This window comes from Hemicordylus capensis, chromosome 16, assembly GCF_027244095.1.
Source record: "Hemicordylus capensis ecotype Gifberg chromosome 16, rHemCap1.1.pri, whole genome shotgun sequence".
In the NCBI taxonomy this organism is placed as follows: domain Eukaryota; kingdom Metazoa; phylum Chordata; class Lepidosauria; order Squamata; family Cordylidae; genus Hemicordylus; species Hemicordylus capensis.
In genome coordinates this window covers 16244596-16267486 of record NC_069672.1, presented here as the reverse complement: position 1 = coordinate 16267486, position 22891 = coordinate 16244596, and the positions used below count along the sequence as shown (strand labels likewise).

The 22891-nt window shown below is 54.7% G+C and overlaps 1 protein-coding gene across 6 annotated transcripts in view; it reads left to right on the top strand.

The window, feature by feature from the left end:
- Nucleotides 1-22891, top strand: part of IGSF21 (immunoglobin superfamily member 21) — a 228248-nt gene that overhangs the window by 104008 nt on the left and 101349 nt on the right. The window contains exon 1 of one of the 6 annotated variants that reach the window (XM_053280566.1): nt 8458-9271. The exons of the other annotated variants lie outside the window; for them this stretch is intronic. Within the exon in view, the coding sequence (XP_053136541.1) occupies nt 9217-9271 (55 nt within the window). The 5' untranslated portion in view covers nt 8458-9216. Of the gene's footprint in view, nt 1-8457; nt 9272-22891 lie in introns of those variants that run through there. 6 annotated transcript variants of the gene reach the window in all.

Here is a 22891-nt window from a genome sequence, read left to right as displayed (position 1 = left end):
GCCCTCTGGCAGCTCTGCCGGACGTTGGCTCGAGTCCTGGGGCCAAACCCCCGGGAGAAATGGGCAGAGTCTGGACAGTCTGGGCCCCCTTGGGACTTGCCTCTGGCGCCCAGTGGGGCTGCAGCGTCCTCCTGGCTCTGGCTTCTCATTCTGCGTCCCGATGGGTCCCCCCCGCCGGGCGCTGCGTCATCCCCCCGAAGGACGCGGAGGGAAGAGGGGGCCGCCAAGGAGCAGGGGAGAGCGTCCGCCTGCACTCTCGGTCTGTCTCCTCATTAATCTTGATTACGGAGCCCTGGTGCTGAAGTTAATTTTCTTGTAGATGCCTATCAGTCATGTTAGCTGGGAATCTCTCTCCAGCTAATGAGGAAACCGTATTCCTTGCTACTTTATTATGCCACTAATTAGTGTGCAGGATTCTGGCAAATAGGCCGGGGGGAGAACGGGGCGGGGGGCGGGGTGGTGGTGGATATTAGAGAGTTTTTGGAGGGACGCCTTTTGGAGATCGGAGCAGGGGAGAGGCCTGTGGCATCTGGGCCGGGTTGGGGCAGCCCGATGCTTGTGACGAAGCGTCTTCCAGAGCGGTGGGCTGGATGGCGTAGAAGAGGGGCCCCTGTGGGCCTGTCCCTCCAACTGTCCAGCCCCAATGCTGGCATGACCCTTGGATTCAGAGGGAAAGGCAAGGCCTCTCTCCGCCACCCTTTCCCACCTCCAGCATGCCCGTCCAGAGCCTCCTCTCAGCCTCTTTCTTGCTGAGCTCCTTGCTGAAAATCAAATGCATGGCTTTCCACCCTCCCAGAAATTCAGCCTGGAAAACGCGAGTGCAGATTCAGCCACGCCTCTTGAGCCCACAGAGGGAGCAGTCGTATGGACGGGGTGAGGGAACCCCTTTCCCCACCCTCAGGTCTGCTCCTGGTGGCTTTTGGTGGGCCTGAGGCCAGGTCATAGGGACATAGGCAGCTGCCTTATACGGAGTCTGACCCTTGGTCCCTCCAGCTCAGGATTGCCTGCACTGACGGGCAGCGGCTTCTCCAGGGTTGCAGCAGGCAGGAGTCTCTCTCAGCCCGATCCTGGAGATGCTGCCAGGGAGGGAACGTGGGACCTTCTGCTCTTCCCAGAGCGGTGGCTCCATCCCCTAAGTGGGGGAATATCTTCCAGGGCTCATGCATGTAACCTCCCATTCAGTCCTTTTGAGGATCCTGGGCAGCTGACCCCCGACACTAACCCTGGGGCCATACTTGGACTGCCAAAGAACCGCTGCTCTCTGGATGGATTGTGGTTTTACGCCCCTCTTGCTCCGTGGAGCTGCCCACCCTCCCCACCCCTCTGCAAGGTGGCTTTCGGCTGAAAGGGGGTCATCCAGGGTCGTCCTGCGGGTTCCATGGGGAGTCTCTGCCCCTATGAGCATCCATGGAGGAGAGGGCTATCAACTGCTGCTAGCCTGGGTAGCTGTATCCTTGCATCGTGATCAGAGGGGACATGCCCCCGAACACCAGATGCCCTCTGGGCCCCACTTGTGGGCAGGACGCTGGACTGGATGGGCCTAAGAACTTGGTCCAGCAGGGCTGTTCTTATGAAGGTGGCTTTCCCAGGGTGCAGGCTCATCCATTGCACTCTGGGCATGCTGACCCCTATGATTTCCCCCAATGCGGGAAACTCGGTGGCATAATTTGCGGGTGGGATCTGAGGCTCTCTCAGCGCTTGTTCCTCCGAGGAAGAGCTGTGTGCCTCTGGGTCTTGGATGCTGGGGATGCACTGCTAAGGAGGAGGGCCTTTGCTTTCTGGGAGCATCTGGCTGGCCATTGTGGGCCAGGTGAAGCTCTCGCCTGCTCTAGCAGGCCTCTTCTGTGCTTCTAGCCCTGTGGCACGCTGGAGCTGGCTTGCCCCTTGCACCCGAGGGGGCCAGTTGCATCTGAGCAATCACCTGGCCTATTTCAAGCGCCCCTCGTAAATCTTGCATCTGATCTCTCCAGGAGAGCTGCTTCGACTGGTCTCTGTGTGTGTGTGTGTGTGCGCGTGCACGAGAGAGAGAGGGTATTTTGGTCCCTGCGCTTTGCTGTGTGTGTTTTTCTAATGTATGCCATCAGAGCTTAAATAATGATCTAAAAAAGACTTGTTTATCAGGCAGATTCCCCCGAAATCATAAAAGCATTAATAACGTCGTGTGTTCCCGCGCAAGCTGGCGCATTAGCATCCTTTTAAAAGGCAGCTTGACTTTCAGGGGGTGAAAAACCTCCCTTTCTTTTACGTCTTTCATTCTGAGTCCGATCCAAAGCCAATTCCCCCCCCCCCACACACACTTTCCCCTGCTACTCGCCAGAGATTTCAGCCACCCCCGTCTGCCATGAGGCCTTTTTGGCAAATGAACTTGTGAGCGATGGAAAGAAGATGGAGAGGATTTGGCGAGGGAGGGGCAGGGGCGCTGGGGATGAGGGGTGGGGAGGAGTGGACGGAGAATGTCCACGTTGTCCTCCTAAGGTGTCGTCAAGATGCAGTTTCTATTGATCGGCCATCCTGAGCACACGGAGGGGTATCTTCAAGAGAGATAAACACCCAGCTGGGTCTGGAGAGCGAGAGCGAGGGAGTAATAATAGAGAAATCAAGGAAGCAGATGGATCGGTGGAGGGCTGGAGAGGAGGCCGGGGCTTGGCGAAGGAACCCATACGGCAACTGTGCTTGAAATCTCAGGCACACACACCCCGCTCCTGCCCCAGCGTAAATACAACCGGGGATCCTGAATCATCACCCCACTGCAGATGCCGGCAGAGACTTGGACTTGCATTTTCAAAAAGGGCAGGTGTCTGAGTCCTCCCTCCGGTCCTAGCGCGTGACCTGGCAGCTTCATTTTGAACTAACGGCGGTTTCTGAACAGTCTACAAGGACAGCCCCCATATGCAACACATAGCAGTAGTCAGTGCTAGAAATGGCCGGCACATTAATACATGTTTCCAGGCTGTTGCTGTCCAGGAGATAACAGTCTCCGTTCCTTGGCTCCAGGTGTGTGTGTGTGTAAGAGAGAGGGTGGGGTGTCTTCAGTTAAGGAGGGGGTGCCCAGATGGGGGATGTTGAGTCCCCTAATTCTGCAAACTCCCCAGATATGGGGTCTTTTGTGCTGACTGTCATTGGCCCCAGTATGTTTTTGAGGCCGGTGGGGTCTCCTTTTCCTCCTAGGCCCAGGCGCAGACTGGCCCTGTTGTTTTTCCGCCCACACTTTGCTGTCCCACTCCCACCCGGTCTAGTCCTGGGGTTAAAGCTCTGGGGCGACACACGCCCTCGCGATGAGCTACAGCCCGCCCCGGTTCCTGCCCATCTCTCCCCCCCCCCTGCCGGCCTCCTCCGCCTGTACATATAACAAATGCAGCTGCGGCTCCGTGCACAGCAGAGCTGGCGAAGATGGAGTAGGTGGAATTTAAATACCTGCCAATTTGCAAAACCGCTGCCCCGGGACACTGGAGACAATGCTTAGACAGAGCTGGGTAGTTTTTATCGCCGTTAATAACATTTTTGAAGCTCGGGAGGCACGGAACGGCGAGGAGGAGGATCATCCTATTTTGCACCCGACGGAAGAGGGTTGCTGGAGCCAGGCGCGGAGGGAAGTGGAGCACCGCTGGTTCCGTGCTGCTGGCGCTTCTGTTCTTGTGCTTGTGCACAGATACTGTCTCGCCTCTGCTTCCGAGGGCTCGGGCAAGAATTCGCGGTAGCCTCTGGGCCGTTCCCCTCCCTTCCTCTTGCACAAGGTGAAGGGGCCACACTCCCTCCTCAGAACCCGCCTTTTCTGTGTAACCCGTCTCTTCTGTTCTTAGATTATCAGCATCCTCTCCCCCTGCCTCCATTCCCTGCTCCTCCTCCTGTTGTACCCATTTTCTAGATTGCAAGCCCCTTGGGGCAAGGACCTGCCTCCTCATTCCTTGTACAGCACCATGCCCATGGATGGCACTAATCAGGACGAAACCAGCTAACCCCTGCCGACTGAGCAAAGAGGCGCCTTTTAAAAAGTGGTGATTCCCTTGTGTTTAGCAGGGGGGAGAGCAACTGGCCCTCTCCGTCCCCAGCACAGCATCCCTCCAGTGGCTGTTGCTGGTACCTGCCTTATGTTTCTTTTTAGATGGTGAGCCGTCGTATTTATGTACGTATTTTTCTATGTAAACCACTTTGAGTACTTTGGCTGAAGAGCGGTATATAAATATTCGTAGTAGAAGTAGGAGAGGAAGAAACGTAGGAAGCTAAGAAGCTGCCGTCTACTGAGTCAGACCCTTGGTCCATCTCGCTCAGTCTTGTCTACCCAGACTGGCAGCGGCTTCTCCAAGGCTGCAGGCAGGAGTCTCTCCCAGCCCTACCTGTCGATGCTGCTATATCCCTATCCCTGGGGGGGATGATGTTCCAATCCTCCGTCAACGATGGACTCATCGATCCTCCACGAAACCATTGGAGGTGTCTTCTTACGCTTTTGTAGGATCCGGACCTCTTGGGAGAAGACTGTTAGAAGCTTGGGTGAAACCGGAGTCTCTTTTTTCAGCCGGCTCAAGTGATATCGTGCATTGGCCTGACTTATACACACCACAGAACCAAGTGCAAATGCTTCCGCTAGATCGTAGCACTTCTGGTGGCAGGAAGCAGCTTGAATTATTGGGTGAGAAAGCATGCAGTAAATTAGGGTGCCAGGGAATCGTCTTCTTGATATTCTCACTTTCCCCACGCAGTGACTCTGCACTGACCTCCCTCTGCAGTCCGAAGCAGTACAGCTCAGGAATAGCCCTTTTACAGCCATTTAAGCCAGTGCCCGTCACTACATCTTGTGGCAGGGAGTTCCGGACACGAACAGCGCGTTGTGCAAAGGACGACTTCCTTTTGTCTTTTGTCCAGGCGATGGACGTTCTTCCTGTCATATTTCAGCAACGGCGCGGCAGAGAACCTGGCTTCGAGAAAGCCTCCTTGGGGCTGGCTTCCTTCCCCGGCTGCCACTCTGGTGTGCACGCTGGCTTGCAAATCCCTCCCCCCCGGACCTCCCCCACCAGTGCACTGTCTGTTGCATTCCCCCAAGACAGTTCTCTTTGCGTCTTGTTTTGCCGCACTCTCCGTCCTCCCTTTTTCAAACCCCGATGAACCCCCGAGTTAATTATCGTTATTATTTGCTGTTTCCACAACTCGGCTGTAATGTACGAGCGTTGTTGATGCCAGAACATGCAACTGGGAAGAAAAAGGCGGAGGAGGCGCCATCTCGACCAGAGGGCCTCGTCGGCGCGTCCTCGTCTCTGCGATCAAATAAACCCCGGCCTCGTTAGCATACGGCCTTTGCGCCCTCCTCCGGAGCGTGTCCCACTGCTTGTGCTGGGGGAGAAGAGAGGGCAGCAAACCCACCTTGCGGGAAGGGACTTTCAGCGCTAATTGATTTGCCCCCCCCCCTTCTCGTTAGACCCCGAGACAGTTTGTGGTTGCTTTAAAAAAAAATTATTTTGTAATTATTGTTCTTCCTTGTGGGCTTTCTAGTCCTAGAAATCTGACCACAAGTGACTTCGGCCTTGATTCTGTGCTAGCTTTTGCAGAAGAACGTCACGCGCAGAAACCGAGAGCGGGAAGGTTGCCTGGGTTTCAGAAAGCTCCCTGCCTTCTACTCAAAGGCAGAACTGTGAAGAGAGGGCGGGTTGCTCTCCATACAAGGCTGGTGTCTAATAACTGAATGGAGGCGAGGCTGTGAGGCCCGAAGAAGAGCCTCCCAGTGCAGGTGCAGTCTATCTCTGTAGACCTGAGGCTGGGCGCCAATGACAAGGGTGGACTGTTGAACTCCCCGGAGGCATCTGGCTAGTCATGGCTCAAGACAGGATCTTGGCTCAGATAAACCTTTGGTCTAATCCGGAAAGACCCTTACAATGTTCTCATGAGCCCTAGGAGTCAGGAACGAAACCTCAATGTACAGGGGTAGTCTACCTCTGGATGCCAGAGTGCGTGGAACTTACTGGGTGGCTTTGGGCCAACCTCCCTCTCTCTTCAGGCGACCAACCTACAAGGGGGGTCACGCACACCCTGCCACGGCCCGCTTAGCCTCCCGTGGCTTCGTGGTCTGCCTCTGTCTTTGAAGGAAGGAGGGTGGGCGAGGGCAAGGTCTCCGTGCTCGCTGCTAGGGTCAAGCATCAGAGCTGAGAAGGTCCTGGCAGGGCCTGCTGCCGCCGCTACCAGATGCACCCTCGGATTTCCTCGCTGCCGTTGGGTTGAGCTCCCTCTGTCTTTAATCTAGGCGTGCTTTCTCTGCAGTGCGGTCTGCTCCGTTTAATTGGGGAAATCCTCTTAATTGGGACAGTCTTCCGGGGAATGAGAGGAGGCGGAGGACCATGGGGGACCTCCCCCGCCCCGTTCATCTGCGCAGTGCACGGAGGGTTTCGTTGGGCTGTGTGTCCATGGGCCTATATTGCACCGGAGAAGTGGGGATTCTCTGGATCCCTTTGGGTGCCCTCGGTGGATGAGCATTCCAAGCAGTGCCTGCTCCTTCCCAATCCTCCTCAGCAGTGGAAATAAGGCATCATAAGAGTCCTGGCATGTCGGACTCAGGATTTACGTTGTGGTTCAGCTTCCTGCTTCCCACGGCGGCCACGTATGTCCACTGAGAGGCCCACAAGTAGGAGAGGGAGGCCAAGAGCCCTCTGCTGTTGGCTGAATGCCTCCCACCCCACCCCCGGCATCCAGGAGACAGGAGGGACTGCCTTTGAACAGGGAGGTTCTACTTAGCCAACGTGTCCAACCATCATTGGCAGAAAGGAGAGCTGGTCTGGTGGTAGCCTGCCTGACTGGTCCCCTTAGCTAAGCAGGGTCCGCCCTGGTTGCATTTGAATGGGAGACTTGATGTGTGAGCACTGCAAGATATTCCCCTCAAAGGATGGAGCCACTCTGGGAAGAGCAGAAGGTTCCAAGTTCCCTCCCTGGCAGCATCTCCAAGATGGGGCTGAGAGAGATTCCTGCCTGCAACCTTGGAGAAGCTGCTGCCAGTCTGGGTAGACAATACTGAGCTAGATGGACCAATGGTCTGACTCGGTATATGGCCGCTTTCTATATTCCTATGTTCCTAAAGCTGTCTGAATTGCCTGGGTCAGCTAGGACAGGACATCTCCTAAATGTTCTGAATTGCTTTTCATGTTTTCTTGTGTGGCATTTTGGAAGGGGAAGTTGAAAATGCTCCCCCCCCAACAAATAAGGGGGTTACTGAAAATAGCGGATGGCACTTTTGAGTGCCTAGGAAAAGTGCAATATACATGCAAAATATCATTACAGTTTATTAAATATAATTGCACATAATCGGATGTTCTTTTCCCCTTCCTCTGGGGCATCATTACTGCTGCGTCTTGAAGATAAGTTGTCAGTTGACTTATAATTAGCACCCCCCCACACACACACCAAAATACTCCCTTCTCAGACGACCATGGCTGGATCTGGTTTTGGGCTTTTTCATCACAATTTGTGGAGCAGGGATGGAGCTTCTCCCCATTGCCTTGAGACTGCTTGGCAATGACCTTGGTTTTCTATTTTATTTACACTCCCCCTGTCATATCTGGCTTGAGTCACTTACTTGAGTAATCTGAAGATGTTGGCTCTGCAGGCCCTTAGCTGAGCCTCCCTGGCTCTTGGCTTCTGTGCTTCCTGGTGGTCTGGATGGAATGGGTTAATCCAGTGGGGCGAGGGACCCCTGAGAGGATGGACTCCGCACGCATTTCTAGATGGCCTTTTAGGTTGCTTGCAGTTCAGTTCAGTTTGTGCTTGAATTAGTCTCTCTCTCTCTCTCTCTCTCTCTCTCTCTCTCTCTCTCTCTCTCTCTCTCTCTCCGGAAAGCTATGTGAGATGTTGGGGTGTGTGGATTGCCTTTTGCCCTTACCTCCTGCCTTTGATACCCCAAACACTGATTAAAATTGCTGGGCGGAGTCAATAAATAACAGTTGATATAATTAATAGTTAATTAAACAACAATAATCACAAATAATCAAGTAAGAAATAAGAAATGATTTCATAAGGACAGCCCTGCTGGAACAGGCCCAAGGAGGCCCATCTAGTCCCGCATCCTGTTTCCCATAGTGGCCCACCAGATGTCCCTGGTCATGCCCTCTCATCTCCTGCTGTGGCGCCTCTGAGGCTGGAGGGGGCCCGTAGCCCTTTATTTCACCGCAACGTGCTGCCTTCAGAAGTCCCAAGAGCTTCTCCCCACACCTTGTTTTGCTGGCATCCCTTTCAGAGACCCAGCCCGGCTATTACGTCCATATTGCAGAAGGGGAGACTGAGGCTGAGAGAGAACAGCTTGCTGAAGGCTGGCGTGTGAGTTCACGGCAGAGGCAAGATCTGAGCCAGGGACACACACACACACACCACCCAACAGGAAGGAAAGGTTTCAAAGAGGAATCTGCAGCCCAGGACATTCCCCTCATTTCCATTGCTCCCCCAGTCACTTTTCCCTCTCAGGGCAACTGCTTCCTGTGGACTAATAAGGCATTCCCCATATCTTGGGGGGTGGAATCTGGGCGCCTGGATGCTGAGGGGTTAAGCGACTAAAGCAAGCAGGCGAAAGTGTGTGTGTGTGAGTGTGTGTGTGTGTTGGGGGGGAGGTGGAGCAGAGGAGAGAGGGGCTGATTTCTCCTCTTGCTCTCCTCTCCTCTCCTCTCCTCTCTCTCTTGCTGCAATAAATCCGGCTTAAAGGACGAGAGCCGAGGAGCCGAGGATGGATTAAAGAAAAGTCTGTATAATACAGACACCAGCACAAGCGGAAAAAGGGAGAGAGAGAGAGAGAGAGAGAGAGGCAAAAGCAGAGCGACAAGGAGGAGGAGAAAAGGAGGAGGATGAGTTGAAGGTTGTGCTTCCCAAACTCCGGCTGCTAACCTGGTTCTTCCCGGGGAGGAGGAGGAGGAGAGAGAGAGGACCTCACACAGGTGCATCTCTTGGGTACCACTCTCCTCTCAGCATCCCTGGGTACCACTCGCCTGTGCCGTTCCTTTGGACATCTTTCCCTCGCTGCCGCCGCCGCCGCCACTGCCTTTCTCTCTTGCGGAGGGGAGACCCTTTCCTTCCCCGAATCGCCTCCTGCTCGGATTCTGGCAGGCGTCCGCGATGCGTGCGGCGGGCACCACCGGCCGCGGAGGCTTTGCTGCCCCGTCCCAGCCAATGCTGCCATGTTGGCGATGTGGGCAGCAGCAGCCGGGCTGCTTTTGAACCAGATGGAGTTTCTATCCAGAGGCCAAGAGACCAAGGATGAACGGGCTGCTGCTTGCCTTTCTATTCAGTGGACTCTTGGATGTGGCGCTGGGTGAGTGCGTGGTGGAGACCTGCTGGGGGCTGGGGGGGGGCGGGTGGAGATGGGGGCTTGGCGCTCTCCTTCCTCCCCAAGGGAGAAGCATGTGACCAGCCGCTGGAGTGGACAGGGCTGGCTCCAAAATCCGCACGGCCGTGGGCATCAACTTCTCTTTCCCCCAAACCCACCACAATCGCAGCCTGACGCAAAGCCGTGTCCTTTCCTTCATGTGGTGGGGGGGCAGCTTTGCTCCTTCCTGGTGGTGGGGGGCGGGAGGGGCAGCTGGCAGCCAGTGTGGGCTCCCCTAACTCAGGCCAACTTTCCCCAGCAGAAGCGGACACCTGTCCTCCTGTTGTCTGTTTTGCTTTGCTGGGGAAGGTCCAGGAATTGCGTGTGGGGCAAGTTCTCTGTGCCAGAAAAGACAGGAAAGCAGGCAGGAGGGTGCTTCTGGACAGATGCCAGTCCTTTCTTCGGTGTAGATAGAGAGATAGATAGATTTATGCCCAGAGCGCTTGCTTTCTCTCCTCCTCTCTCTCTCTTGCGCCTTTTATTATTCCCCTGATTTCCCAAATAATCACAACAAATCCCTTCCAACCCCCCAATCAACATGCATTGTGGAAGCAGTTCGCTGCTTTTCAATGGCTTCTGATGAGTAGTTGGCCCCTTGGACGGAAACAAAACACAACTCTGTTTGTGCGAGAATTTTGTGCGGAATAAGCGGGGGGGGGGGTGTTTGAGGATGGGGCTGTGGGGGCTGGGTATAGGTGGCCACAGAAACCCAAGCATTGGCAGGAAAAGGGGAGGGTGTGTGTGTGTGTGTGTGTGTGTGTGTGGAGGGGGAGTAGTGAGACTAGCCAGTGGTCTAAGAGAAGATTTTGGGTTGGGTCTCTGTCTTGGGTGCAGGTTTCCTTTTGTGGGGAGTGGGGGGGCGGTGTTTTGGTACGGAATTGGGACCTCAGTGCCGTACCTCGACTCATCCTCGCCAGGGGTGGTTTGGAGACAGCAGGTCAGCACTGCCTGGGCTACCCAGAGAGTCAAAGGGGGAAAGTTTTCTTCGGTCCATTCTTTCAAGGCATAAACAGGCAAGAAAACCGTCTGTGGCATGCGCGGGCGACAAATTTGGCATGGGCACGCTGCAATATTTTGATTCGGATCCAAGCCCATTTCCGCCCTCCTTCCTCTAATATATCCAGGAGCGGGGGAATAGCAGACAAAGAACGAGCCAAGTCGACCTCCCCCCCCAGCCCGATTGCTCCCGACTGCACTGCCTTCTGTACCCCAGCTCCCCAATCCTTAGCTGGTTTCGATCTTGGTGCTGAGAGAGTTGTGTGTCCCTGGTCTGTCGGTGAAAAAGGGGTGGTTTCGGTATGTTTGGGAAGGGAGAGGAGATAAATATTGGGGTGCTGCAGGAGGGATTTGAGTGATGAGAGAGAGGCTGAGGCTTACAACCCCCCTGTACTGGGGAAGGTGTGAGCGAGGGAGGGTCTGTAGAAGAGGGGAGGGGTCTCTCTCTCTCCCCCCACCCCTTTGTCCAAGAATTGGGTTATGGGGTGGATTTGGGACTCATGGCAGAGGATTTCTCTTTGGAGAAGACCCCAATGCAGTGGCAGCAGGGCCAGCTGAAATGTCGTCAAGTTGTGATATTTTCCTATTGTCGCTTTGGAGGGCGTATTCAGTTGGACGGCAACCCAGATTACGCTGTACTGTTCTGTGGCATCCAGAGGGTGGCTTTGCTTTTTTTAAAAATAAAAAATAAAATAAAAATAGTCTTTCTTGAGACTTCAGGGTGAGATGAAATCTGGATGGATGATCATAGTGAACCCTGTTGGGCAGGCAGAAGAGGTCTCTCTGCAGATGTGTGAAGACATTTTCTGGCTGGCTTTTTTTGCACTGTAGGATGATGGAGATTTCTCTACAAAGTCTATGATGAGCTGCTGTCTGTCTGCCTTCTTTTTTTTACCCGAAACACAGGGGAGGCATAAGAGAAAACGTCGTTCCTACCAGTTATTCAGAACAGCAGCTGTTCTGGAAGCAAAGAAGATGAGCAGAGCAAGCGAGAAGCAACCTTGCTCTGGAGAAACTTTGGCTTTCAATGCAGGATGCAAGCTTTTGAGTCACACAGGACACTTCTTGGGGCTGGATATTTTTAAAAAAAGAAGAGAAAGAGATGCATTTGTGTCAGAGATTAAGCTTCCTAATAATCTGACTACCTTCTGTGTGCCCTGCTGATTTTTTTCAACCCCAAGATGGAGGGAGGAAGTTCGAGGAGACCCAGACTTTTTAAAATTCAGTCTTGGGCGGGGTGGGGAAATTTATTCTCTCACAAGCTGTGGCTTGGTTCACTTGCTTGAGCTATCTGGATCCGTCACCTTCTGCTGTTCCCCTCTTGTGGTGTGCGCTTGCTCGCCGTCTGCTATAGGGAGGAGCGCTGGTCTTGTGGTAGCAAAGATGAATGGTCCCCTTTGCTGAGCAGGGTCCACCCTGGTTTGCATTTGAATGGGAGACTACGTGTGTGAGCACTGTAAGGGATTCACCTTAGGGGAAGGGACCTGCTTAGCATGTAGAAGCCTCCAAGTTCCTGTATGTCACGTCTCCAGACAGGGCCGAGAGAGAGAGACTCCGCCTGTAACCTTAGAGAAGAGATAAACAGAAAGAAAAAGAAAGAAAAGAATAGACGGTTCTCTGCTCCTAGGAGCTTACAGTTCTGAAGTTTTAACAGTGGAAGCAACAGCAAAGTGAAAGGACCAACGGGGACAGTAGCCCTGGGGTGCTGTGGGACGGGCCCTCATTCAGTGGCAGAGTGCTTGTCGGCTTCATCTGTCCAGTGCCAAGGTCAGAAACAAATTCTTGTCGGTTGTGTTCAGTGGGCCATGCAAGGGATTGAAACAGCAGCTTGGCTCTTTCCCACCGAACGCTCAAATTGTTTTAAAGAGGGTGTCTGTCCTTGTGGCTGTCATGTCGCCGTGAGTTCCCCAGGTTAATTGTGCATTGCGCGCGAAAGAGATAGGTGAAGCGCACTGGCTCACCTAATCCTGAACACGTTTACTCAGAAGTAAGCCCTGCTGCTTCCCCTCAGTGGTGTACGTTTCCAGCTGTCTTCTGGCAGCAGTTTTCCGAAATATCTTCTCTCCATCGCCGCCTCCGAGTCTGGATGTGCCGGCTGCAATCCCCTGGCCTGCCAGCAGAGGACGCCTCTGTGTGTGCATTCCCTGACAGATGCCGGCTGCGGACGGTGAACTTTGCAAACTTCTGTCAAGTTCTCAACTTGATGGTTTCATAAAAGGAGAATTCCCCGCCCGCCCGCTGACACCGCCAGTCCTCCCTCCCTCCCTCTCCGAGCTGCAAGACGGACGGACTCTCTCTCTCTCTCTCTCTTTCTGCGTCTTCCTCCTCGTGGGGCCTGGGTTTGCTTTGTTCTGCAAAGGGATGCTCTTGCAGGGAAAAGGGCTTAAATAATAGAAGCACAACCGGAGCTGGACTTCCTTTAAAGCCGCCTCCGAGGCGGTGAAAATTTAATGGCCGGGAAACATCTTCTCTGCCGTGCTGTCGTGGTGGCAGCTCATCTGGCCTTGGGTGTGACAGGGCTCGGGAGGCCTTGTGCACAGCTCCCAGCGAGAGGGCGTCGGGGAATCCCGAGCAAGGGACCTCAGCACTCACTCACTGCCTGCCTTTCCTCCATGAAGCACAAGCTGGGCTTGGTGGTCCCCCGGGGTCTTTCCTCCAGGCCCTGGACTGGCTTCGGTGAGCTGTTTCCAGAGCAGACCCTGGATTGGGGGATGGCTACCTTGCCTCTCCAGCTGGGGCTGAGCTGCAAACCCCATCACCCCCCAGCTTCTATCCATGGCATCTGGGGCTGCTGGGAATTGTAGTCCAGCACCCGCCGGCCGGCCAAGGTTGCCTGCCTGCCCTGGATGTTCCCAACAGAGAATGATTGAGCTGTGGAATTCTCTGCCACTGGGTGTGGTGGTGGTGGTGGCCACCAGCATGGAGGGCTTTAAAAGGAGTTGAGGCACATTCACGGTGGAGAAGTCTCTCTGTGGCTACTAGTCTGGATGGCTATAGGCCCGCTCCAGCCTCAGAGGCCTCTCAATACCCATTGCAGGGGGGCAGCAGAAGGAGAAGAGGCAAGCCTTCATCTCCTGCTTACGGCCTCCCCAGAGGGGTTCCCCCTGGGCCACTCTGGGGAAGAGGGGCTAGATGGGCTTCCTTGGGCCTGATCCAGCAGGGCTGTTCTTACGTTCTTATGGGTCCTTAGGTAGTGTTGGACTACAATACCCACCATCCACTGACACCATGGCCAAGTGATGGGAGGATGGGAGTTGTAGTACAACAACTTCTAGGGCCCCCAGTCTGGGAACGCCTGCCTCAGATCAGTGGGGCAGAAGGTTGACCGAGGCCTCCCAGCTGATCCCGAGGGTTAGCAGCCCTCCTGGCCCGGCCTCGGGTCTCCCGGAATCGGCATCCACCTCCCGAAAAAGACTTGAAAAGCCACCCCGGAGAGCTTGATGGCTTGGTGTTGTGCAAAATATTGGGGCGGGGGGGAACCCTCCAGGAATTGTTCCACTCGGAGCTGGCAGCCCTGTGATTTGCAGTAGTTCAGCCGAGGTTTCCGGCTCCCCAGAGTTTCATGTCGCCAGTAAATTTGCCGGCAACCATGCCGTGCTCTGCCGGGGCAAGGAACGGCGAGAGAGCGCAGTGACAGCCAGAGAGAGAAATGTGGAGGAGCTGCTTGGGGAAAGGGCTGGTCTTCTTCCCCTTGGGAGGAGGAGCCGCCGCTCGCTGCCTTGGATCGGGGTCTGAGCGCACCTCTGCCGGCCAGCTCGGCGCTCAAGCCCCAGCCCTCTAGCCAGGCCGGTCTGCAGGGCATCCCCGCCGTGTATGGCTCGCAGGGCACGGGAGGCCGGTAGAGACCAGGCCGGCATTCGAGGCGGGAGGCTGGGTTTGGTGACCCCTTTGCCTTCCAAAGGTTTGAGCTGGAAGTTCTGTTAGGACATAATGGTTGTGGGGGGCGCGAGGAGAGAGCTCTGCGGACAGACCAGGGAAGGGGGCGCTCGGTCCGTTTCGGCGACCTCCCAAAATTGTGGCGGGAGAGCCTTCCGTTGCCCAAGAGGTTTTGCTGGGGTGGGCCAGAGCCATGGAGGCGGGGATGCACCGGTGCCCACTGGAGCCCCCCTTCCTGCTGCAGAACTGGAGGCTTCCACCGCAGCGGCTCCGCTCGGCTATCGAGCCTTGCGTCCCGGCGTGATGGGCCCCGCTCCTGGCCGCAGGGCTGCTTCCGCAGATGCTTTGTGGGAGCGTTGAGGTGGCCTGGTTGGCTTTGTATGTCGCTTCGGGCGTCGTCTCGGAAGGAAGCGCGGTCTGGAAGAGGGATATCGGCGCTCTGGGAGAAGTGGCGAAAGGGGATGAGGAGCACCTTCTTTCCAAGGAAAGGCAAACGATTTCTGCCTTTCCCTTCTAGAAAAAAGGCAGCTAAGGACTGTCTGCACTGACTGGCAGCGGTTCTCCCAGATTTGAGGCGGGAGGCTTTCGCAGCCCTGCCTGGAGGTTCCAGGGATTGAACCTGGGTCCTGCTGTGTGCAAAGCAGATGCTCTGCCTCTGAGCTAAGGTCCTTCTCCACACAGAATTATAAGAAGCTGCCTTCTACTGAGCCAGACCCTTGGCCCATCCAGCTCAGGATTGTCTACCCAGGCTGGCAGCGGCTTCTGCAAGGTTGCAGGCAGGAGTCTCCCTCAGCCCCATCTTCGAGATGCTGCCAGGGAGGGAACTTGGAACCTTCTGCCTGCAAGGCTGCAGATACTCTTCCCAGAGCGGCTCCATCCCCTGAGGGGAATCTCTTCCAGTGCTCATGCATGTGGTCTCCCATTCAAATGCAAACCAGGGTGGACCCTGCTTAGCAAAGAGGACACGTCATGCTTGCTGCCACAAGGCCAGCTCTCCTTCCATGCCCTGCCCAGTTGGCAGGGGAACAAGACCCCGCCTCCTCCCAAGTGGCACCCAGACTGTGGCCTTCTTTCGGGGTTTCTCTGGCACATTATTGGTCTTTTAAGGGCGGTGTGAGCCGCCTTGACGGCTCCTTTGGGCGAGGCCGAAAGGCGTGGCGTGGCAATGATAATTAATTAAACCACTTGGTTCCACCCGAGCCTCGAGCTGGCTGTCTCTCCAAATGACACAGCCGAGGAGGATTCCCGTGAGACCCCCACCCCCCGAATCTTCCTCCCCGCTCTTCTTCCGGTTTTTCAAAAGCTCTGCTTTGTATAGCCGTCCGAGAGGGATGCGCCGTGGCGGGAGGAGGCTGCGTTCAGCACGCCTCTCCATTTCCCCGGCATGAACTGCTCTGTGCCAGTTCTTTCCCCACAAAGTGCCCGGGTAGCCTCAGGCTCCTTGGCAAGTGAAGATCCCGCATGATCTTCCTTGTCGCTTACTTAGCTCCGTTTTCAATCACTGCTCCTGCCTTGTGCTGCTCCGCCCAGAGTGACGATGCCATCCTGGAGGAGGAGGAGGAGGAGGAGGAGGAGGAGGAGGAGGCGGCCACACTGAGCGTTTTCCAGCCTCCTTCTTTTGCATGAATTTCAGCTGCATTAAGGTCTTCTGGCTCGGAGTTTCAACCCGGACCTTTCTTGCTTCACTATTATTTTCCGAGCTGCAAGATTGTGCTAGTTTGGTACCAGGGTGTGTGTGTGTGTGTGTGTGTGAATATTTGGAATCTTGTAGTATCCGGGTTTGATCAAAGCAGTGTCAAATGCTTCTTGGTTTTCCTGGGCTGTCTTGATACCGGTATAAGTGAATTTAAAAACTAAAACCAGCAGGTCTGAAGATGCACTGATGCTCTTTTTAGGACGTCAAGTGGGCTGTGTTCGCACTTCAAGGGCGCCCTCTAGGCGGCAGTACCAGCCCACCTGAGCATGCTGACAGCTGACCCCCGAGAGCCAATCCCATCCCACCACGCGGTATAAAGCCAGAGCCTTCGAGTTTGCTTCTCAGTCTGAACTCCTCTTCCCCGGGGCGAGGACGCTGCCTAAGCGCTTGCTCCTCTTCCTCTGCATTTTGACCTCTGTCTCCAGCCCTCAGGGCGCTCCTTGATTGCTCCTCTGGAACTTGGCCCCTGTCTGCTTTGGGACATGGCTCTGCTTCTGGCCCGCCTGGACCAACCACCAGCTCCTTTGGGCGGGGAAACCAATTCCGCCTGCTCCACACATGCTGAGGTCGAGAGCTGTCCAGCACTTTTGGCTGATACTCCGTCCCGAAGCAAAGCAGGTCCCTTCAGCAGGACTCAGCCCACTTGGACCCAAACTGCATTCCTAGCCCGTTTGGGTCCCATTGGGTTGAGCCGCAATCTACTTCACTTTGCCCCGTTTTGGTCTGCCTCCCCTTCCCTCCTCCCTGGTCTCTTTCCTGCGGGCACCATCTAATTGACAGCAAGTTTGAAAAGGGTTCCCAGAAACAGGATTATCGAGGGACATAGGAAGCTGCCTTCTACCGAGTGATGGACCCTTGGTCCATCTAGCTCAGTACTGCCTACTCTGACTGGCAGCGGCTCTCCAAGATTCCAGGCACGAGTCTTTCCCAGGCCGACTTGGAGATGCTGCCAGCGAGGGAACCTTGGACCTTCTGCACACACGCACCTTCTGCCTCTGCCCCTGAGCTACGGCCCATCCCCTAAGGAGAATATCTTGCAGCATCCACATGTTGTCTCCCATGCAAATGCAAACCAAGGCAGGCCCTGCTTAGCAAAGGGGACCATTCAGGCTTGCTGCCACAAGACCAGCTCTCCCCCTCTTATTTCCCAGCCCTAAGAAAATTGCCAGGCTTTTGGGGAACTGTAGTCTTTTCAGGGGCTGCAGTCATTTCCAGGAGTGGACTGTGGGAAGAGGGAAAAATAGCCTCTTTTCTGAGCGTCATTGTCCAGCCGAAGCTGTGCCTGTTTCCCCCCTGCAAACTGAGTCCTTTCCCTGGCTCTTTGCAAGGCAGAGTGCACAACTGTGTTGTTTGCTTCAGCTCAGTGCTTAGCAGAAGAAGGGAACCAACAAAGGGCCAGGAACATGACAACTGATGCCTGGCGACATGAAGTTGTATGATTTGCGAATGTTATCTGACAAGTAGGGGAAGCCACAAGATGAGCCCAGTGCCAGAACAAGTGGGTAATAATTGATGAAGGCTTTAAAAATTAACGCGTGCGACCTTTCTTGAAAAACCTTCTCCGTTATCTTGTGCTGCGAAACCCTCTCCGACGAGATCTCCATCTCTACCCACCCCCTTGATCCCCCTCCTCAAGGCCATCTGTTCCTCTTCATTTGGGGCCTCCTTGGAATGGGCAGGGAAATGAAATAAGAGAGAGTCTGGAAAGGACAGGGTGCAGTTTTAAATGCCAGTTGCTGGGGAGCGACAGCAGGAGTGGGTTTCTGTCTGTGCCCTTTCTGGAGACACCTGGCTGTCCTCTGTTGGCGTTTAGCCTGATTGGGGTTGGAACTGAAGCCCCTTCAAAGTGAAATTCAAAGGAGCATTTCGGGGTTAGGAACGTAGGAAGCTGCCATATACTGAGTCAGACCATTGGTCTATCTAGCTCAGTATTGGTATTAGCTCAGTATAGCTCACAGACTGGCAGTGGCTTCTCCAAGGTTGCAGGCAGGAATTTCTGGTCTGGTGGTAGCAAGCATGACTTGTCCCCTTAGCTAAGCGGGGTCTGCCCTGGTTGCATATGAAAGGGAGACTAGAAGTGTGAGCAGAACTGTAAGAGATTCCCCTCAGGGGATGGAGCCACTCTGGCAAGAGCATCTATAGGTCCCAAGTTCCCTCCCTGGCAGCATCTCCAAGATAGGGCTGAGAGAGATTCCTGCCTGCAACCGTGGAGAAGCTCTCCTGGTCAGTCACCAACAGCTCAGATCCCATCAGCATATACTTGAAGTTGGGGTTTTTCGTCCCAATGTGCATCACTTTACACTTGCCAACATTGAACCGCATTTGCCATTTTGTCGCCCACTCCCCCAGTTTGGAGAGATCCTTTTGGAGCTTCTCACAATCAGTTTTGGATTTCACTACCCTAAAGAGTTTGGTATCATCTGCAAATTTGGCCACCTCACTGCTTACCCCTGCTTCTAGATCATTTATGAATAAATCAAAAAGCACCAGTCCCAGTACAGAACCCTGGGGGACCCCCACTTCTTCCTTCCTTCCATTGTGAAAACTCTCCATTTATCCCTATCCTCTGTTTCCTGTCTTTCAACCAGTTAGCAATCCACACATGGACTTGTCCCCTTATCCCATGACTGCTAAGTTTCCTAAGTTTCTTAGATCTTCTAAGAAGATCGCTAAGTTTCTTAGATCTTCTTTCTCCCCCCACCCCCATGCCGTAGCGTTGACTGCTGTTGTTTGAAATGGGATGTGTTTGGGAATCCGTGCTTTGAAATCCTCGCTGGGTGTGGCTGGGCCTTTTCTCTGCCTGATGCCTGCAAGAGCTGCTACCAGTCAGAGCTGGCAAGACTGAACTAGATGGCTCAAGGGTCTGACTCCATGGAAGGCCAGTTCAGGTGTTCCCGTTTTCAGCCTCGCAGGGACAAAAATCCCCAGGAGGTTTTACCAAGGAGGGTCTCAAGTGCAACTTGTAACCTAGAATGGGATTCCTTGATTGGGGCGTGTGCTGGGACCATGAGGTCAGCTCACCCCGGCTGTTTGCCATTTTTGAGATGGGAGCATTTTGGTGGCTCCCTGGAGGACTACCCGGCATGGGTCTGCATCCTCAATGGGCACTCTCTGGTGTGCGCCTTACCCGGGATGAATTCTGCTCGGGCATTGCGTTGGTTGGTGGGAGGGAGCATTCAAGTGGCTCCCTAGAAGGTACCCCTGCTGGTGGGGGCGCCATCTTGGATTCAGACCCGTATGAAACTCCTGTGATGGGGGATGAAGGAGGAGAACCGCCGTTCACTGAGTCTGCAGGATGCAGGAGCCGGAGCCATGCTGCTGAGTCTGGGTCTGCTGTGAGGCTCAGCCTGAAAGGGAGGGAATTTTTGCATGGGCGTTGTGTCCCTACATCACCTCTCCCCACACGGGAAAGGGGAGCGACTCAGGTGAAGCGTGGAGGAAATGGCCACATGGCGGCGGCGGTGGTGACAGGCGGCCGTGTCTTCTCAGCCGCTGACCCGGGAAATGAGCAGCAGCAGCCTGCAGGCAAAGGGGTCCAAAGCACTCCCAAAGATGGGGCTGTGGCTGGAGCCTGCTGCTGGGGCCGCTTGGGGGGCTCCCTGGGAACAGGCAGGAGGGGCGCACGCCCCGGGGGACACCTGGAGAGGCAGGCCTGCCCGTGGCCACCCCACCTCTCCTCTCCTGAGTCCTCACACAGCAGGCTGTGGTGAGCCAGCAAGGGGCTGGGAGATGCCCCTTCCCCGCCCTTCAGGCATGGGTTGCAGCAGGCATCAAAGGGGGCGGCTCCTCCCAGGCATGGGAATCCTGCCCAGGGTAGAGGCGGGCGATCCCCAGACTCCTCTGCCCGTTTGGGGGTGGATCCAGAAAGACACCGGAGGTGGGGGCCCTTTGGGTGGGGCTGGTGAGCTGAAGGGAGATCCCAGCCGGAGGAGCTAGGAAGTCCAGGCAGAGACCTGGGGGACGCCTCCCAGTTCAGCACCCGCTCCGGTGGACAGAGCCCAGGGAAGGGACCTCAGGGGGCCTGAAGTGCTGCTGGAGGAGGTCGGGCGAGCTGAGTCCTTGTGCAGCTTGTAAAGGCCACCCCCGCCTGGCTGTTGCACTTCTTTTGGCTGATTTCGACCTGAACATCTGAAGCTGCCGTCTGCTGAGTCAGACCACGGATCCCCGGAGCCCAGGACCGTCTACACAGACTGGCAGCGGCCTTCCAGGGCCCCAGTCTTTCCCAGTCCTACCTGGAGGTGCAGCCTGGAGGTACTTTCTTCAAGCAGAGCAGGGGGCTGGGCACAGATCTCTCTCTCTCCCCCAGCCGGCCTGAATCCAGCATTCAGGATAAGAGGGAGGCTTGGTCAGGGCTTAGAGTCCTCACTGAGGACTGAATCACTGTGCCTTCTCTCTGGGTCTGGTGGGAGACCCCCCGTGTACTTTTCCTCTGACCACCCAACAGGTGGGGGGTCCCAAGAGACAGGGAAATGGTCTCAGGACCTCCAAGTGGGGAGACAGCCAGCTCCCTCTGGCAGGCCCACATGGAAGCCCAGTGGCAACCATCCTCTCCTATCACAACTGGTATTCCGGGGTAGGCTGCCTCCGAACATGGAGGATCCAGTTCGCGATCGGGCGCTTCGCTCCCTGAATGCAGCCATTCAAATATGCGCCGGAAGCCTGCCCCCCCGCCGACGAATATCTCAGTTCTGCGTCTTCTAAACCTACAATTTTATCATCATTTTTTTAGTAGCCGTGATCGCTTTTTAGCGGTGGTAATGGAAATTCTCTCTCTGTGTCTCTTTTGTTGGAGATTTAAAACTTCCTGGTAGAGGAATATGACGTTATAAATATCTGCAAACCGGCTCTCAATGGTTGTGGTTTCTCCTCCGAGCGAGGGAACTGTATCATTGCACTTTGCTGTGTTGATAGCGGAGGGGCAGGAATGAAATAGGAGGGCTGTTTGGAGAGGAAGGCAGTCTGGGCAGAAACATGCCAGCAGATTGATCTACCCTAGGAGCAGATGTCCAAAATAGCACACTGCCATGTCCTCCGCCAAGAACGAGAGAGAGAGAGAGAAAGATAAGGTGGGATTTCTCAAGGTGTGTGTGTGGGGGGGGGGGGTTGGTGGTGTTCTTGGAGACCTGAGGTGAGGGACCTCATGAAAAACCCTCTGCAAGTTCTGTCCAGGTGTCTCTTGAATGCCAGTTGTCACCCAGAACCTGATTCCTGGAGGAGCATTGGGGCCCCATGGTGCCCAGGTACCCCCTGCTGGCTGCCATTTTTTAATTGGGAGTCTTCAAGCTGCCCCCTGGAAGGTCCCCTGAATGGATGGGCATCCCGTCCCCCTTAGATTCATGCCCAGACTGGGCCCTGAGACACGTCAGCACCCCCTACCTGTGACAGATGCAGTTATTGGGCAGAAAGTCATCTTGGGTAGGGAGTCTGGAAGTTGCTTCCTAGACAGGTCCTTGTATGGACAACGTATACCCACGATGGTGCCATCCTGGGCTCCTTCTAGGAAGCAGCTTGGATGCTTCTTACCAGAGACAAAGACGGTTATCTGTCAGAATTCATTAGGGGATGTTAAAACAGAGCAGCAGCTCATGGTTGAAAACCTCTCTCTCTCTCTCTCTCTCTCGCTCTCTCGCTCTCTCGCCATGCAGTTGTGGGTAAATTTCAGAGTAGAAAAACTTGGAGGCAAACCGGGGGATAAGCAGAGATAAACGTAGAGAGTCCAGTCTCTGTGGTACTTCTTTCTGTCTCCTTGTCCTGCTTACTGGATTTCTCCCCAAAATGTTGCTTATATGGCTACCTTCACAATGACCTTGAGGCCACTGCTCCCAGTTTTAGAGGTGGAAGCCAATAGAGTGCCTTAATTGATTTGATTGATTGATTAAGTGCCGTCCAGTCGGTGTTGACTCTTAGCGACCACCTAGATAGATTCTCTCCAGGATGATTTGTCTTCAACTTGGCCTTGAAGGTCTCTCAGTGGTGCCTTCATGGCTGTCGTCATTGAGTCCATCCACTTGGCTGCTGGTCATCCTCTTCTTCTCTTGCCTTCCACTTTCCCCAGCATGATGGACTTCTCAAGGGAGCTGGGTTTTCACATAATGTGTCCGACGTATGATAGTTTGAGCCTGGTCATTGGTGCCTCGAGAGAAAATTCTGGATTGATTTGTCCTATGATTCATTGGTTTGTTTTCCTGGCTGTCCGTGGTATCCTCAAAAAGTGACTTACCCCAGGTCAAAAAATGAGTTGGGGGAGAGGAAGACCTTGAACCCGTCCCTGCCGCAATCTTCTTTCTCTCTCGTCTGAAGCAGAGCCCATCAATTTATTGTCTTGTGAGTAGGCCTGCCAGCGCTCTTGGACTGCCCTGGAGCCCTCAGCAATAAGAATAGCCCTGCTGGATCAGGCCCAAGGAGGCCCGTCTAGTCCAGCATCCTTTCACACAGTAGCCCACCAAATGCCTCTGGGAAGCCCACAGGGATGCTGTTGCTCCCCTGCAACTGGGATTGAGAGGCATTGTGCCTCTGAGGCTGGAGGTGGCCTCTAGCCACCAGACCTAGTCGCCATCAGTAGACCTGTCCACCATGAATCTGTCTAAGCCCCTTTTAAAGCCATCCAAGCTGGTGACCACCACCACATCCCATGGCAAGGAATTCCATAGAATAATTATGCGCTGTGTGAAAAAGTACACTGTAAGTACAATCTGCACCCATCTCCAGGAGAGATATGAAAACCTTGGACATCTTTGCAGCTTGATACTGGAAGGGGAAAAAATCTCTGGGAGTAAAAAGCTGGTAACCCGGCTTCTCAGGCCTGCTTGGGAATACCACAAGGTGAAGGGATGCCGAAAACCTTCCTTGCCTCTTGCCTGAGTTGGGTTACATGGCCTACGAGGCCAGACCTTTCATCACCGCGGCTCCAAAAGTCAGAACGAGGGCCGGGCCTAAAGATGCCGAGGACTGGGTGGGTGGAGCGTTGAGGCTATAGAATGAACAGCAGCGTTCCGGAC